The sequence below is a fragment of the Diceros bicornis genome, chromosome 15 (assembly GCF_020826845.1).
Source record: "Diceros bicornis minor isolate mBicDic1 chromosome 15, mDicBic1.mat.cur, whole genome shotgun sequence".
NCBI lineage: Eukaryota > Metazoa > Chordata > Mammalia > Perissodactyla > Rhinocerotidae > Diceros > Diceros bicornis.
Genome location: NC_080754.1, coordinates 25,267,502 through 25,286,125, shown reverse-complemented (window position 1 = coordinate 25,286,125; position 18,624 = coordinate 25,267,502). Strand labels below are relative to the sequence as shown.

The 18,624-nt window shown below is 46.5% G+C and overlaps 1 protein-coding gene across 5 annotated transcripts in view; it reads right to left on the bottom strand.

Moving 5' to 3' along the window:
• Nucleotides 1-18,624, bottom strand: part of KALRN (kalirin RhoGEF kinase) — a 633,650-nt gene that overhangs the window by 418,697 nt on the left and 196,329 nt on the right. For all 5 annotated transcript variants that reach the window (XM_058555948.1, XM_058555950.1, XM_058555937.1 and 2 more), the window contains exon 4: nt 2,949-3,141. In XM_058555948.1, coding sequence (XP_058411931.1) covers nt 2,949-3,141 — 193 coding nt within the window. The remainder of the gene's footprint in view (nt 1-2,948; nt 3,142-18,624) is intronic.

Here is an 18,624-nt window from a genome sequence, read left to right as displayed (position 1 = left end):
CAACCCAGGATATCATTGTGGTTGGACTAAACAGTGTGGGTCAATCCTTGGGCTGCAAGGATCACCGAATCCATCTTCTTGACTCAGGTTGGGTGGGTCCTGGCCCCGCCTCAAGACTCCCTTTTAGCAGATGCCCTTCTCTGGTACAGTGAACGTGCCAGGGCTAGGGGACAGGGAGTCTGGGCCCTCGGTTTTCTCTGTGAGCCCCCTGCAAGCTCTTGGAGAGCAGAATGTAGAATGTTTGTCTCCAGGACGAAGAGAACAAATGACGGCACAGGCAACCACCCCAACTCATCAAGAAACATCTTTTCCTTCCCATAAGATTTCCCACTTCTCTCTCCTGGAGAAGGAGAAGCTATCAAAGAAATATCTGGATCCAGGGTCCAGCCTTACACTTACTAATTGTGTGAACTGGGGAAGCTATTTAAGTTCTCAGCCCCTCAGGCCCCTCCTCTGTGTGATGGAGATAATACTTTTCTCCTAGGGCTGTGCTGGAATTAAATGTGTCAGTGTGTGTAAAGCACCTAGGGCGCCCGGCGTGGAGCACGTGCTCCTTCCCTGTTAGCGCTCATTGTGATGATCTGAAGCCTGCATCATTACTGGAACCCTTAAAAGCAGTTTGTCTCTGTCTCGCTACTCTCTGAGCATCTCCTCCTCATCTCCCTTTTCCCTCTATCTCCTTCCTAAGATACAGGAAGGAGCTGCCTGTGTCTGGAACAGGGGTTCTCAAATTTGACTGCTCATTAGAATCCCTTGGGGAGTTTATAAAAACACTGATGCTCAAATCCCACCCCTAGAAGTTCTGATTTAGTTGGCCTGGACTGGAGCTTGGGCATGGGTAGTTTTAAAAACTCCTAATGTGCAACCAGCGACATGAACCTCTGCTAACCTAGATCCTTGCTACTCAAAATACGGCCCTCAAACCAACAGCTTGGCATCACCTTATTAGAAATGTGGACTCTGAGGCCCCACTTAGACCTAGTGAGTCAGGGCCAGCCCCGTGGCTTAGCGGTTAGGTACGCGCGCTCCACTGCTGGCGGCCCGGGTTCGGATCCCGGGCGTGCACGACACGCCGCTTCTCCGGCCATGCTGAGGCCGCGTCCCACGTACAGCAACTAGAAGGATGTGCAGCTATGACATACAACTATCTACTGGGGCTTCGGGGGGGAAAAAATAAAATAAAACCACATTGCTTAGACCTACTGAGTCAGAATCTGCATTTAACAAGATCTCCAGGGGACTCTGTGTTAAATTTTGAGGTCCTGTTTTACAGCACATTCTCCTTTGAATTTGGCTCGAAGTTTACCACTTCCAGGAAGCCTCCCATGATTACATTCACCAATTATCCATTAAGTATCTGCTACCGAACAAGCCTGTACTCTCACCTCTGTATCATTAATTGCCTCAGTCTGCACTAGGCATTTCATTTGCTGTTTGTAAAGTACAATTTATAAACATTCTTCCGCATGCGAGGCCCCCATCTGTCTCCTGTACTTCTTGTTTAGGAGGCAGAGACGAGCTTGCTCAACCTGGGGTGAAGGGGGTACACGGAGATGGGAAGTGCTGGGCAGCTACACTGAAGCAAAAGTTTCAAGACTTGTTAGAAAGATTGTCTTCAGTCTTTTTAGCTTATAAATTTTTAGGCTTGTTGTCACCACCTCTGTATAAACAAACCAAAAATACAACAGGGTCCAGAGAGGACTCCTAGTGTTGGGCTGGGGTGTTGGGAGAGTATGAGAGTTAACTACTTTTATACCAAGTTGAATTTCTTGTGTTATTTACACAGAATAAGAACTGCCTGCATCAGTCAGGGGATCAGGTTGTTGTGTTCAAGTCGCAGTCTATATGGGGCCACTACTCCCCACACAGGCGCTCCTGCCCCTGGGGGACAAGAGTCTGGAACGCATTGCTACAAGATTAAGAGCAGCTCTGCCTTTCCAACATACACACGTATACAAGGTCCGTCCCCTTGCAGACGAGGGCCAGAATTTCCAGAAAGGGGAACAGCTCAGATTTGGCTTGAACAAAAGTTCCTAAATCATTGATTTAATCTGATGTGTTGTCATTAAAAATTCTCAGGGGACACACATGGCCTCTGGAAAAATCTAGTTAAAAAATAACATGTTTTCCCTGAGTATAAAAGTTAAGACATAATTCTCAAAAGAAAACAGAAAAATACGAAAAAAATAAAAAATCACCCATAATCCAGCCACTTCCAACAAACTAAACCACAGTTAACATTTTCATGTGTTTCTCAACCTTCTTCTCCACACATATACTTAAAAAACAAATTTCAGATTATATTGCCCATACTGTTTTATAACTTGCCTTTTTAAAAATAATATATTGTGAGCATTTTTTAAGGACACAATTTTTCTAAGTATGATTTTTAGCAGCCGCATAGTGTTTGTGTATTAATGTTACCAAAATTAACGGATATTTATGATACAAACTATACATGTGTGTATGTATAGATATGTGTATACATATAAATATTATATACATATACGTACATATAGTATTGCAAAAAACACTGTGATGAACATCCTTGTAGACATTTTTTGTTTAATTACAATTAGCTCTTCATCTTTTGGTTTTGTTTAATTTTTATATGAAAAATATTTTCCTAGAAGAAGAATTACTAGATATGGATATAAACTCTTTTTAAAGCATTTGACCCAAATTACAAAGTTGTCCCCGGAGACAACTGCTCCAATTACTGGCCAAGAGTAAACAGGATTGCCTCGTGACACTGTGTACTTGGGACAATCTCGTGAGCCTCGTATTCCTCCCCAGACTCTAACTGGTTAGGCCACAGTCGCCAAGGAATCCTGAAATATCAGCCCCTGACATGTTGCATGTCACAGGGTGGATGGAGAAGTGGAAGGGAGAAAGGTGAGAGTGGCAAAAGGGGAAGGAGACGGGGTGCTGAGAGAGGTCTGGCTCACCTCAAAGATGAATTTGGAGCTGCCAAAGTTAGTCTTCTGCTTCTGCCAGAAGTTGTCAGGTTTGATGATGAGGGCCACATGGATCTCGGCTGGAAAGGCTTCCTGCAGTGTCTTGAGGAGGGGTTTGATGAGGTCCCACTTGGAGCCCCGCATGTCGATGATGACGGTGAAGCCACGTTTGCACACGTCCTCGCTGTGGGGAGGCCAGAGGTCAAGCATGGTCACTCTGGGCAGCTGAGACTTTGGAGTACACACTCAAAAAACATCTGAAACCTGCATTCCTTTTCATCTGGACCACCCTTCCGACTTCACACCAGCTCTCCTGGCTGCCTTCCAATCCACTCAAAGTGTACTGCTCAGAGAACCTTTCCTGATTAACCCCATCTGACCAAGGGCATTCTGCCTTCTCCTGCACTTAGCAAATAACGCAGCCTTCCCTATGTCAGCTGCACTTGTTGGGATGTTCACTGTTTAGTTATTCACAATTATGCTCGATTTTCTTTTACTTTTTGTCTCCCTCTCTTGCTCCTGGGATGAATCATGTTTTCCCCATTTGAATACAAGCCGTCTAAAGACGGGCACTCTGTTACCCTTAAATCTGAGAAGAGAAGTCCTTGGCATGAGTGCTGTCCTTCCTGTGTCCATATCAGTGGTAGACACTGGTACTCTTTACCACTGAACACAAACCGGGCCAAATAATCTTTTTCAATAAAGGGCTCTAGGCTGACTCTATCAATTGATTAGAGATGGTACACGAAGTATTAATAACATATATTCGCCACCACTGTATTTAAGATACATTACTTGTAGTTCAAAATGTACGTCAACTTAAAAAAAAAGCAGAGGGCTGGTCCTGTGGCATAGTGGTTAAATTCAGCACGCTCCACTTCAGTGGCCTGGGTTCATGGGTTCATATCCCAGGCACGGACCTACACCACTCATCAGTCATGCTGTGCTGCCAACCCACACACAAAATAGAGGAAGACTGGCACAGATGTTAGCTCAGGGCTAATCTTCCTCAGCCAAAAAAAAAAAAAAAAATCAGGTTGCTGAGCCATGCTGATTACTCTTAGATGGCCAAGGTGGCACTGATTAGAAAGGGAGATGCAGTCCAGTTGTCTTATGTGCTTCCCTTGTAAGAGTCAGGGTGTAAAAAGGCACATTTCTGGAAGTTAAGAGAGGGGAAACTACTCTTGAAATCAAGGCCAGATGCAGTGACAGTGACCATTGCAAAAACCAAAAACTAATCACGCTAAGTGAATCAAGATGTTGCTATATAACTTACTAAGTAGCAAAGTTTAAACACTTGGACTTTATAATTCCTAGGAATTGAAAGAAAAAAAATGAAGGTCTAAACAGTTATAATATCTTGGTTTGGAAGAAAGTCTATGTTTTGGTTGTTAGGGGTCTTTCCTTCCATCCTCCTTGGTTTATTTAACCTATGTATTTATTTTATAACTCAAAATAGACTTTGGTTAATTCACATTTTTACATAAAAACTGGTCTAGTATTTCCTTAGGGTGTTTCACTTAATTTTCTATTTCCCAGATTGTACTTGCACGCTGCATGACCCACAGATGTGCACCATCACATAACACTCGCTTATAGCTACTGGAGGTAAGGCCACAGTTGGAGGATTTAGGCCACAAAAGGAAACAAAACCCCTTTTCAGACTTCACTCTCAAATCTCAACCAGTGATGAGAATGTCACAGATGAGTGAAGAGACCACAGCTCCTGTGATTGTGTGAATGTCTCAGGCATAGGCAGCTTCCTCAGGTCTCCCAATTAGACAGGAAACTCCCCAGGCAAGGAGATTCTTTCCATTTCTTCTTGTTGCTACAAAGGACTAGAGTCAGCATGAGAGGAAGGCTGAGTCTTTTGTTTCTCCCCGAATCCTGCATCCCACAGGAAAAGAATTGCCTCTTCTCCTTCTCTGACACTTACTGAATCAACAAGTAGCCAGAATCTTCCATTAATAATTGTCTGAAAGCAATGTGACTTCTTCTTAAATTAGGGAATTTCTTTCCCATTATAAAAGAAACACCTGCTAATTACAGAAAAGTTAAAATATTCAAGGATCTATATAAAAGATACTAACGATAGAAACATATAATATTCTGGCCTATTTCCTTCCCATCTTTTTTGTGTATGTAATTTTCATACCATATAGTGTTCTACTTTTCACTGTAACATAGAGTTTTTTCTCATGTCTAAAATTTCTTTGAAACTGTTACATTTAATGACACATAGTCCATCTTATACCTATACCTAACTTATTTGATCATCCTCATTATTGCTTTACAGAAAGACATATCAGCTTCTTTTTTCCTTGTTTTTCAAAGTATTTATTAATTAAAAATACTTATTCCTTGTAGAAAATTTGAAAAATACAGAAGTTGAAACAAAAAAGAAAAAAGGCATCACTCAATTCCCTGTTGAAGCCACTCACTGTTAACACTGGTATTTTGCCTTTCTGTTTTATTTCCATTCTTTTTCCAAGTTAAAGACTAATGGTAATGTTTTTCTCTCTTTTTATTTTTTTATTGATGTTTTAATAGTTTATAACATTGTGAAATTTTGGGTTGTATATTTTTGTTTGTCCATCACCATATATATGTCTCCCTTTACCCCTTGTGCCCACCCCCACCCCCATGGGCATATCAACTTTTATGTCCACCAGCAACGCATGAGAGCACCCCCTACCTATATCCTCATCAGTACTCGTTATTGAATTTTAAAAATATTTGCCCATTTTTTAGGAAAAATATTGCATTACATTTAAATTTGCATTTCTTTGATTACTTGCTATAACTTATTGGCCTGTAAGTATTTCTTCTGTCAGTTACCTGATCAGTTCTTTCATCCTTTTTCTACTAGGGTTTAATGGCTTTCCTCATTGAGCTTAGTTTCGTTTAGCTTGACTCACATTGGTTGCATGTCCACTGATGTTAGGCACTGCAAGGTAATGTGGGTCTTGCCTTTCCTTAGCGATGCCTCATTTCCTTGTGTACCTGCTCCTCAGCTCCATCCCTGTTATTGTACTTAGGCTGACATGAGAAATCTCCATCCTTAACAACAAATAGTCAGTGTTGCTACCAAGACCTGGAGTTTGACTATCCCAGCATCTAAATGTGGTGGTCAATAGCAGGTTAAAATATTAACTAATTATTTCTATTAACTAATAACTATTAACTAATAATTTCTATTAGCTAATAATTTCTGACAACTAAAAGTAGAAATCAGGTACTAATATTCTCCAGGAAGTCCTCCCTAACTCAGGAGGTGGGGAAAGAGGCCTAGAGGCTTAATGCTGAGAGCTTATCTAATTGGCATCTTTCTGTGAAAACAGCCTGATCTCCCAAGGTTCTCTGTGTGTTTGGTTTCATAGAAGGAGCAGAGCCAGGGGAGGGAAAAGAATTTTTTACCAGTGCTTATTCTAAACCAGGATTGTGGCTGGGCACTTGACATGCAATATTTCATTTTATCCTCACAATACCTTAAAAGGATGGTAATCTCCATGAAGAGAGGATGAAACTGAGGCACAGAACTTGCTGAAGGTCACATGACTAGAAAGTGGCTAAGCTGATAATCAGAACGAGGACTGCCGATCATAATAAAGCCCACGCTGGGGTCGCTATCACATTCCACCCACCACATCACCACGGTGTGCGGTGTTTTTGTGATTGGAGGTGGGAGTTAAGGGTCAGCAATGAGGGGATTAGGTTAGGGAGCTCATGGGAGATGGGGGAAATTAGGGCAAGGAGTCTAAGTGGATGACTTCCATTCTGCAGTCTGTGCAAAATCACAGAATCACAGAAGCAAAGGAGCAGGGCATATTGAGAAAGTTCAAGTAATTCACTTTGGTTTACGCATGTGAGGAAGAGAAAAAGTGATGAGGAGTGCTGCCCTGAGTGCCTTCGAATGCCCTGTTCCAGGCTCTGACCCTCCTTTTGCACTGCCACCCCCCTCAAGCCCGGGGCCAAGGAGACTTGCCCAAATAGAGTCCATGCTGTACCTCTCCCTTGTAGACCAATCTCCTAGTACCTAAGACCCTAAAATTCTCTGCCCAAAGGGCCCTTAGCCTACTTCTTGGGCCCTTGTGTACCTCTTTCCCAGGTCCAATCCCCCAAGGGCAAGTAAGACCACCAGTATGAGCACCCCTAGGCTTGAGGGGTGGCAAAGGGCTGCTATTTGCAAGGATGTGGTGAAAACATGGATATGTCAGCTGGAGTGTCCACATGCATGCATGCGACAGTGGAAGACAGAGTTGGGCAGTGGGCAGAGAAGGGAAGCAGAGCAGGGGCTTGGAGCTGGCCTCCCTCTGCTGCTAAGTTCTGGCATGGAACTCAGTCCAACAAGTCTAAATTTGAAGTTGTCCTCCTAGATCACTATGAAGATATATCTGTCAAAGTGGAAGAGTAGAACATGTTTTATTTAACAGGTTATTAGCATGCTATATTAATTTTCAATATTTAGACATAGGGTATATGGGTTTCCATTTGTAGTCTTGCCCCGGGCATCACAATGTTACAAGCAGGCCTTCCATAGAAGAGGCAGGAGTAGAAGACACGTCTTGTCCCATGGCAGGAGCACTGGATTCATCCTAAGGACAATAAGGAACCACTGAAAGTTGTACTTCAGGAAAGGAACGTGATCAGGTGATTTGGAGATTACTCCAGAGCTGTGCAGAGGGAGGGTAAAGTGGGGTCAGCCACAAGGAGTGGTGAAAGCAGAGAAACCACCACCTTTGGATCTTTGCTAAAATGCCTCCTAAGTGAAGTCTTCCTTGGGCCACCCTGTGTAAAGCTGCAGCTGTCACCTAGCACTCACTACCTCCCTTCTCTGATTTATTTTTCTCCTTAGCACTTAGTACCATCTAGATCACATATTTTACTTATTTATTGTCCATCTTCCCTCCCTAGGAAGTAACTTCAATGAGGGCAGGGATTTTGTATTCATTTCACTGCTGGATTCCCAGTGCCTAGTACAGTGCCTGGTGTATGCTAAGACATGATCCACTGAGTAAGTAGAGATAGCAGTCAAGGGTATGGAATCTAGAACCACCCATCCGTGGTCTGAATTCCGGCTCCATCATTTACTTATTGAGGAACCTTAGGCAAGTTGCTTTTAACCTATATGTCTCAGTTCCTTCACTGTAAAACATGAATAATAGTAACTACATTACAGGGTTATTTTAAAGGTTAAGTTTGTTAATACACATAAAGCATGTACGATGGTGCAGACACATAGTCTGTACTAGGTAGGTCTTAGCTGCTGTAGGAGATGTTGTTAGTTTCCCACCCAGGGCCCCTTAATTGACCAATGTGCCCCCAGCTCCAAGAGTGTTATAGCCATCAGTTTATAACTGCAATCATCTTTGGAGACTTGCCTTTGGCTGATGGCCTCCACTTCTCCAAGAGACATCTGAGCAGTTATACCCCTACTCCAGGGGGGCCAGTGCCTCTCGTATACAGCGGTGCCAAAGCTCTGACCCTTTACCTCAAGGCAGAGTAACTCTGAAGTGTAAATTATGAGCCTTCTCATTCCCCCAGTCAGTCTCCGGCTAGACTTTATCTGAGACCACATCCTTGCTCCATGCCTCTCCTTCCCTACTCTGCTTCTCCAACTCCTTTACAAGTTTTTCCTGAAGAGAACGCCCTTAATAAATCATTTGCACCTGAATCCCTATCTCAAACACAGCCTAAGGCATACATATAAGAATTTCATACATATATGAAATTCTGAAGGCAATTTGTTAAGTGGTCTGGAGATTAAAAGAGAAATCTGGGTTGCAAATTTGACTTTGGAGTCACATCGTGCCTGGCACAGAGTAGGTGTTCAATGACATTTGCTAAGTGAATAAACCCATGAACAGTGATAGTAGATATACACAGAAATGTGTAAGATCACCCAATGAAAACGAGTAAGATGAAAAGAATCATCATCTGAGTCAAGGATAGAATTGATGGGACTATCAATGTTTAAGAGATTGGAGAAGAAAGTAGATGAGCCTGGGGGAAAAAAATGCAGAGAGGTTAGAGAAAACCAGGAGAGGAGTGAAGTCAAAGCAATCAGGGAGGAGAGGATTTCAAGGAGGAACTACAGTGTCAAATACAGCAGAGAGGCAGGCGGTTAGCTGAGATCAGAACTATCGCATTCAGCAACTACAAGGCCTGGCCCCATTGGTCAGGGCAGTTTCAGTGGGGTGCTAGGGCAGGAAACGGGTGCAGCAGGGAAGCAGTCTTCCTAGTTGATCTCTGGGATGATTAGAGGAAATGTCAAAATCATCAGAGGTTGTTTTTGCTGCACTGCTATCCCCTGGCCCTGCCTCCTCAACTCCGGAAATAACCACGGTCTCTGCACACTGCTTTCTGGCTGCCCTGAGCCCCATGTGTCTCCCCAGTCTGGCTCTTCCCCAAGCCTCCATGCCCCCAGACCTCTTTTCCTGTTACTTAAAGGAAACGGCTGGGGAGCAGTTTGAGCAAGCCAATTTACACTGGAATATAACTAACAGGTAGCCTTCCTTTTCCCTTTAGGAGATTTACCTTTCAATGATATTTATTAGCCCAAATTAAATTTTCAGGGGCAGAATTTTGCATTATGTATTGTGAGGATGGGGACATAGAAGGGTGAAGTTTGTAGCAGCAAGCCTTTAAATCCACTAAGGAGGGGAATGGAGGGTGAGCGACCCCTCACCTTCTCCCACCTCCCTACTTTAGAGGGAGAACACAGCCATGGCTCCATCCCCCCTGCCCCACTAGTTTTCCATCTGGGGCTTGAGACCTGGACCCCCTTGGCCAACTTCTTTATCACCCTTTGTGATAAATTCAGTCCCTTCAAACGGAGCTGTGAGCTGTTTCATAGACTCCCAGGGGCTCTCAGGCCCAGGACATGAACATACACTGAACGGCCGGATGATTGATCAGATGTTTCTTGTACTCAGTTCTAGACCATTTACTCTCGTTCATTACATGTCACAGGGGCTATTTTCACTCGGCAAGCCTGTGCCGTCTCAAAAAGCACCATTTATGCCAATGCTTCGCAAACTTCAGTAGCTTTTATTACCGCCTAGAACACTTGTTTAAAAATACTGATTTCAGGGAGCTCTTTCAGATATTCTGATGAAAATCCGTCTGGGATGAGGCCCAGGAGTCTCCCCAGGCGACCCAAGGACACCACCTAGACTGTCTTAGGTGTGGTTTTTGAGAGTTTAATGTTACTCACTTGTCTAAATCATATCAGGACAGGCATTAATCAACAGCAGATCACACACCTATGCAGTCAGAACAATGTCTGCTAGGTGAACCAACAGCTATGTTATACAGGAGCCTGTCAAAATGTTCTTGGGTTTCTCTCTCCATAGCCTCATGCTCTCTCAGATGGAGTCATTTATTGCAAGCACAGGCTGGGAGGATTTCGGTCCTTGCAGTGCATTTCTCTGGTTCTTTTTGCAAACACTGAGCTCCTCTTCTCTTGGTCTAGGGAAGCTTTCCCTGAAGGGCCTGGTGGCTGCCCTCCCAGTGTAGCTGTCTGTGCTCAACCAGACACCTGCTGGAGATCTGCCTTGCTGGTCTCCCCTCTCTACTTATAAATTGCCATGAAATCACTAGGAAGTTTCTGCTTCTTATCACACACCTGACCTGGCAGCCTCATCTCAAACTTCTGGGCAAGTCCTGGGTGTCTCTCTGGGTCCCTGTAGGTCCTGCCTACATGATGCCCCCAGAGTCGTCTCTTGACCCAGTGGGCTGTGAACTCTGTGAGCTCCTGATTGGTCCCGGTGTGGAGGGCCTCAGTGGTGGGCGGTGGGGAACCAACAAAGAGGCATGTCACCACTGACCCTGTGCACTCCTGGTGGCCCCTCCCATGCCTAGCAGAGATCACAATTCAGAAGCCCACTATTGAACCCAGTCTCCCAAAGTGGTTTTATCAGACAGATGTTATTGTTGTTTGTAATACTTTCAAATGTCTCTGGAGGAGGCTTAACCTCTCCATTCTCCAAGCCACCCCCAGCTCATTCACACACTCACATCACCCTCTGCTTGTTGGCTTTTGGATTTGCCTCCTCTGTCTTAGCTGCTGCTATTATCCCAGCCCTGCTTCACACATTAGAAGACTCAATGGCCTTAGCTCAGGGAGCAGGGAATAAGGTATCAGTGGTCCAAGCCAAGGGCTCTAGGACCTGGACAGCAGGGCCAAGCACCTGTTGGTGACAACTCCAGTCCAGGGCTTCACCCTGGGTTACAGGTGTGGCCTCAGGGAGCCAAGTGCCACTTCCTCCCAATCTCTGCTCCCTCAACTCCTCCCCAGGTCCCTGGCCCAGTGAAGCCCAGACCGTCCCTCTGGATTCCATCCTGGCACATCACTGAACCACCCTGAATACCTCCCATTATCACCTGGCTAAAGGGTCGGATTCAAATGACACCTTCTCCCTGGGGTCTTCCCTGATCCCTCTCTCAGAGAGCTGTCCCCTTTGCTAGAACAGACAACATATTACCCATGCCTCTCTCAACTTCCTTATTCGTGTCCTTCTGTATGAGACTTCGGCCTTTTGTCCTTGCACACACTCATGCTTGCCCCACCCCGACCCCATCTTTGCCTAGATAACTTCTACTCACATTTCAAAGCTCAACTCACATGCTTCTTCCTCCAAGAAGTCTTCTCTTCCTGCTACACCCCCTCCCCACCCTACGCCATCCTCTGGCATAAGGGTTCTTCCATGCATTGCCATGACCTTGTGTTCACTCTGCATGGCAGCTGTCATATGTGGGGTAACCAGAGCCAGACTCTGGCCGATCACTTCCTGTATCCCTTACAGAGATTTATATGGCTTCAAAATGAGAGCCTAGTTATAAAGGTGCTTCATAAATAATATGGTGTCATATAAATATATTATCCATTAATTCGTTAATTTATTCACCCGAAAAATATCTACTGAGCGCTTACTTTGTGGTTGCCCAGTGCTAGGCACTAGGGATATAAATGTAGACAAAACAGAAACATGAAGGCTACATCCTAGGAGCAGAGGTGAACAGAAGACAGTAGCTAGATTAATAGAACAAATGCAGATTGTGGTAAATCTTAAGAACTTATCAGGTCAGGACAGGCCACTATCAGGAGCTGACATTTAAGCGGACACTAAAACTATGAGAAGGAGCTAGTTAAGGGAACACTGTAGACAGAATAACGCAGGTGGCGGGAACAGCATGTGCAAAGGCCCTGAGGAGGAAAAGAGCCTGTGTGCTGGCTGCTCCTCCATTACAGGGAGGAAGCAGAGGTAGCGAAGTTCAGTCAGGAAGTAGGGGACCAGCAGCCAGATCTGGGCTGGAGCTCTACATCTTGAGGACCTCAAAACCTCAAGCTGGAAAGAAATATAAAATGAGAGCCAAATGACTGAAACTTGGAGCAGTTGTTTTTGATAAAAATGGGATATATACATGTATTAATGATAAAAGCTAATTTCATTGAGCACATGAGAATCTACATATGCTAAGCATTTTATATGCATTGTCTTAGTTATTCCTCACATGCAACTCCCAAGTACCTGCTATTATTATCCCATCCTACAGTTAAGGAAACTGAGGCCCAGAGAGGTTCAGTAACTTGCTTAAAGTCACCAGGAAGAGGTAAAATCAGTATTTGATTCTGGTGTGTTTGATTCCAGTATCTGTCATGCTCCCTTGCCTCAGAGAGACGCAGAACGCTTGAGCTTGAAGAAACTTGAATGCTTACTCCTGCTAATCCTTCATTTTAGAGCTGAGGCAGCAAGTCCCGGAGGAGAGAAGTGACTTGCTCAGGGTCACACAGTCGGGTGGATGCTTTGGCCATCTGGGCCAGACATCCAGGTGTCAATCTCCCTGCTTCAGGTCTTCTATTAAGCCACGAGAACTCTGGAACTGAGAGGAAGAAAGATCCTCTGAGACACCAGATAATCTGGTTTGGAGGCCCAGGGTGTCCTGTGCTGAGAAGTAAAGCTCCTTCCCCAGGAATGAGGACCATCCTGTCATGGTTTCCACCATTCTCCGGCACCCGAGATGGCCTGACCCCATCTGCCCCAGCTCCTGTGACACCAGCTGAGATTTACCCCATATCTACGAATGTCCAGCAGATTCTCACTTGAAACAGCTGCTGAAACAAATATTACATCAATCCATCCTGATGGCAGGTGGGGAGCAGAGACTGCAATGAGCACCACCCCAGCAGACCAGGCGAGGGGGCGGCAAGGATGTCTGCCTAGTGTGTGCTGCTGGGAGCTTTCAGTTGGTGCTTGTCGTAGGGTGTCAGAATCCTAGTGCGGGGGCCCGGGAAGGTCCAGGACTGGGCTGTGATGGAGCAGAAGTAACTTTTGAATCAGATCTATTCACTAAGTTGTCCAGGGAAGGTGACAAATTGAACACTGCGGTAGAAGGACAGACTGGTCGCTGAGGAGTGGGTGTCAGAGAGGAAGGACAAGGCAAGTGAAGGACGTCCTGTTTCATGAGGGTGGCACAGCCCTGCCACACACAGCTCCGGCCCGGTAGGTGCAAGCAGGACTAGCAGTGCAGGAGGATCTGGAGGGATGACTGGAGAAGTCTGACCTGCGGTGCGTGGACTGGCTTCACCACCTGGAGACAGGTCACCACGAGCGGACAGAAACCAGCAAAGGGAGGAAGGAAGAGTAGCCCCCGCAAGTCACCCACTTCACACTTTCCCTAGAACAGTGTGGTACTCATGTCTCCCTGAAATCATTTCATGAACTAAATTCTCCTTTCAGAATTTGAGGAGAATTTAGTTCAGAATTTGGAGTTCTGCAGAGAAAACAATTCCCCTGACCCATTTGTGCCGGAGTTCTCACGCCATTCTCATGCCGTGAGAGTCTCTGGCTGTAGGATCTGGATTTTGTTTAGAACATTGTCCATCACTCTGATCTGTGTCAACCTGTCTTCTGCCCCTTATTGCTAGTCTAATAGCAGCTCTCGGCTGATTGCCCCAAATCACACCTCACTCACTTTCTTAAACAACCAGAAATCAGCAGGTCTTAAAGAAAAGTGTTATAGACACATTAGCACCTGCTTTCAGCTTTCTAATTGGTATAATCAGAAGCAGTAAAAAGAACACTGGGGGAGGCAGTGCCCTATAGAGAAACAAGCCACTCTAGGGAAGGCTGTGTCGTGAATGAGCGTTTGCTCGCACAGACGTGTCTCATACTCGTCCTTCACGATGTGGAGGGCTCCTGGGTGGCTGGACGTCTGAAAGGCAGGAGAGAGGCGCTCAGAGAGGAGGCTGGGCTCCCTTGCCCATCATGTACCTCTCTCAGCAGCCTCACAGGTGACTGTCCACCATCAACTGGCTTTCTGTCACCACGCGATTCAGGTACCATCAAGGCCTCCTCAGGATCCATGTTGATCCATCCAGAGGTTTTTTTCTTTTGTTTCTTGTTTTTGTTTTTGTTACTGGAAGATACTCTCTGCCCACTTTCCCAGGTCTCGATTATTCCAAAGAATTTGTATCTTTTCCACTCATTTAACAACATATCTTTCACCTCCTTACGCTTTTATCTCCTCATGCTTTTATCTCCTTATGCTAGGGCTGGGGGGCAAAGGTCAAAGGTGATGCTTTATCCTAAGTCAAAGCCTCAATTCCTCCTCTGTAAAGTGGGGAGACTCAGACTAATTGGTCTGGTGTTAGGCTCAGCAGTGATAAAGAGTTCCCTGGTGATTTGAGTGTGCACCGTGGTTAAGTGGTACTACAGTAAAGGTTCTAGAGATTTGCTTGCCCATTTCCAGGCCTAGGAACTGCCCCCTTGCCAGTTTCCCACCCTTGACTTTACCAGAAGAAAACCCAACTCTTGCCCCAGTCAGAGTCCCATGGAAACCTCACATTGGAGGCCAAATGAGGAAGGTTGCCATTTTCCTCTTCTTTAAAGTCTACTCCCTAATTCCACCCAAATGAAGTTGTTTAAACAAACAAACAAACAAATAAAAAACCCTGATTACAAATGTGCCGGGGGCAGGAATGTGGCTGATTCTCTTTTTGTCCCTCTGGACAGGGTGTAGTGAAGCATTAAATAGCACAATCTTGGAACTCAGGTTCCAAGATTACTCCCTGCATCCCAGGTGTGGCCCTAAAGTGACAGGCCTGAAGAACACAGCAGGACATCTGCATCCACAAACAGACTTGTCCTCGATGCCACCTTTAAACAACACACTTCCTAAAAATCAAGTCTGCTCAGAAAAAACAAAGATTTGCCATCCTTTTGAGCATGCCCCAGGCTGAAGGGAGCTCCCAAAGAGAGTTCCAGAAATGGCACAGGTGACAGCAGGACCAAGGTGAAAGTGTGCAGCCTTCCAAAGGATAGCTACCTCAGAGGGTCCAGCCTGGGTTAGCTGCATAAACCCTGGTGTGTTTGTTAATCAGCCAGGTCATCTTACAATCCCACAGACTCGGAAACACAACTTTCATTCACCAAAGGAAGAGACCTGCTCTCTAAGTCAGGCTGGTCTAGGGGCAGGGCATTTGGACAGACCTACTCTGAGCTAGGAGAAAAGGAGCTTGCAAAGTCCTGGAGAAGGCCCAGAACTATTGCTCCTAGGAGTCTGGGGCTGGCTGGCCGAGAGGGAAGGTGGCAAAGGGGCAGGTTTGGGGGGCTGGGATGGAAACTGATATATCCATTTCCCGACAGCAGCCTCCTGTCCTATTTCCCACCTTGCCTCACAGAGCTGTTCATCCCTTCCTTCTGGAGCATTCAGAACATGAAGCAGAAATGAAATGGAAACCAAAGCAGCAGGAAGAAAGAAAGAATGATCTGGAAACCCTAAAGCCACAACCTTTCCACACAGCCCTTCCCCACCCCTCCCCAGACAAACCCCAGGGCCACAATCTTCTGGCCTCCTCCATCCGCCCCTTCTTTCCTCCCGAGTCAGGCTGGGTGAAAAACAAGTCGTCTTTTAACTTAAAAAAAAAAAAAGCCATTATAATCACCACCCCTACATCTGTGAGTAGTAGACCAAAGAAGGAATCCACATTCCAAAGACTGCGACCTGTCTAACCACAGTGTCTCAGCCACCCCAACTATAAGACGCTGGGAGCTTTTCCGAAACGGGGAGACAGAGAAGCGAGGAGAGAGCTGACCCAAGAGAACTGCACCAGTGTGGCCGTGAGCCGCCCCTGGCTCAGCCCAGAGCTGCAGCTGGCCGGGACGCAGAGCAGGAACCCTCCTTTGTTCCCTCCAATCCCTGCTGCCATCACCTCTCTTTCTCCTCCTCCTGCTGCATTCCCAACTCTCCCCGCCATCTCACGGGATCCTTCGCTCCTCAGCTGGGCTCCGGTTTCCTGGCAGGGCAGGTGGAATCCTCGTTAATAAACCGCACATTTCCTCCAGGAAACAGTCTTTGGTCAAAACGTGCCTGTGCACACCTCCATTCCTCCTCTTTAAGTAACAGTCACTTTCGTGAAAGCCCAATGCTGTCTGCCTGCACACACACAGACACATGGACAAACGTACCCACCCCCACAGACACACTCAGCCACCCCTCACACCATCACCCTTTGGCCATGCCCACCGGGCTTTGCCAACACAGGAGCTCTGCTTGCGGCAGGGCAGGCGGCCCTCACCCTGCAGCCAGCCCTCCTTCTCTGCGACACTGGCCAGGGTTGCTCTGGCCAAGGGCACTGATGAGGTCTGTGTGGTTTACGTGCAGGAAAGCCCCATGATGGCTCAGACACGAGTTCAAATCTGAGAGCAGCAGGGAGGTCAGAGAGATCCAGACAGAGGAAAACCGGGGGAGGTGACACATTTGGTTGAAACTAAACAGGAAGGGCCCTAACGGGTCTGTGCCCCCAGCCACAGCGAGCTCAGAGGCTCTGAAAGCTCGTGTATGAGTGAGATCATCCCTCCGCTCATGACCTGGGGGAGGCCCTGACTCCCAGGGTGTGCTGCCCTGGGGGCCACTTGCTGGCCCACAAGTCAGGGGCAGTGCAGGGTTGCAGCAACCGGCCCCAGCAACACCAGCTGGGTGGCCCTGGGCATGTCTCCACACTCTCTGGACAGCACTCCATCCTTTTAAAGTGAAGGGCTTGGCCTAGCTGACCTCCACAATCCCTTCCTGCCTCAAGCTCCAGGACTCGCATCCACCTACTGCTTTTAAAATCCAGGTCAGATTTTACGTCCAATAAACTCTCTCTAATTAAGTCCATTTAACTGGTATGCTTACTTAAGCATTGCCCTGAAAACATTTAGTTTGTCTTCTCCAATGGGTCCTGGAACCTCACCAGACTGCGAGCTTTCCCGAGGGCAAGAACTGGGCCCCCCATCGTTAGTCCGCAAGTTCAGGGGCAGCTGGAAAAAGCCGAGGATTATTTGACCATTCTCTCTAAGTCAGTGTGTATGTAAGAACTAAACAATTGTCCTGTGTGTGCACAGAATTAAATCTGGACCGATTTGCAGGTCCTAATGGAACACTCCATCATAGTCAGGGCTGGGGTAGGGGGAGGAGTGGTTCCTGCCTTCCTCCAGGTCCATACAGGTAGTTTCTCTTCAGCAAGAGTTCTAAAGCCTGAGTTTCCTGCAAAAGAAAACAGCCCAGGTCTGGAGATGAGAGGATGTTCTTTTCCGGGGAAGGGAATCAGGGTAGGGCGTGCACAGCACAAGGTGCAGACCTTGCCTCGGGCACCAAGCCAAGAGGAGTTTCTGTGCAAAACGTGGCAGACGAATTACTAGTGATGGGAAGTGATGAGACTCCAGCTCAGGACGGCACGGAACGGTCTGTCTGAGAGACGAGAGGGAGAAAAACATATCGGTTTTAGGACTTGTGAGTAGCTCTCAAAACCAAGGCTGGTCCTCACTTGACCCAGAACAAGTAGGGAGTGGGAGAGGAGGGAGGCTCTGTGAGAAAAGGAAAGAGGGAGCAAGGCCATCAGGACACACACTTGGATTATGTCAGTAAATTATCTGGAAAAACATTTGTCCTAGCTGAGTCACCGTGGCTCGGACAAAGTGCTCCTGTCTGGGTTCCGGGAGAAATGTGGCTGGCTGTCACACTTGCTCAATTCAGAAAGAGGAATACTCCTCCTTGGGGAGACAGAGTCGACTCCCAGTTTCCTCGCATGCTCCTCCATGCTCCGTCCTCTGGCAGAGAGCTCTGCCTTCTCTCTGCCACAGAGCTGTCCACCCACCCTGGCCTGGGCACTCCCTGTGGGTACAGCCCTTACAGAGGAAGGAGGACATCCGAAGGAGACCTGGGTCTGGCCTCCATGATTTCATGTCTGGAAAAGAGACCTGGCATTGGCCCCGAGGGTTTTGGAGGTGAGACACTGCCACTTCCCCTTGGGGAGCCCCAGTCTAATGGAATTCAGTAAACTCACCCACCAGATAAGACCCACCATCCCTGCCCTCAAGAAGTTCACCATCTATCAGGGAGAAAGCCTCGCGGACAATCAGAAGTCCTAGAAGAGATGGGACCCATCACCACTACATAATGAGTTTTCTAGATTCAAAAGTCTCTTTCAAATTTTGTTCAAATTATTTTGTTCTGTTGAAGTGATGCTGTACTTTTAAGAAAGAAATTCTTAAGAAGTCTTTTTATCTAAAGCAATCCAAGAAGAGATGAGATGGAGCGGAATAGGTGAGGGGGAGACCTTCTTTCAGTGGAAGCTACAGGGGCAAACTGGTACAGAGATTTCCTGCAACTAGTGAGTGTA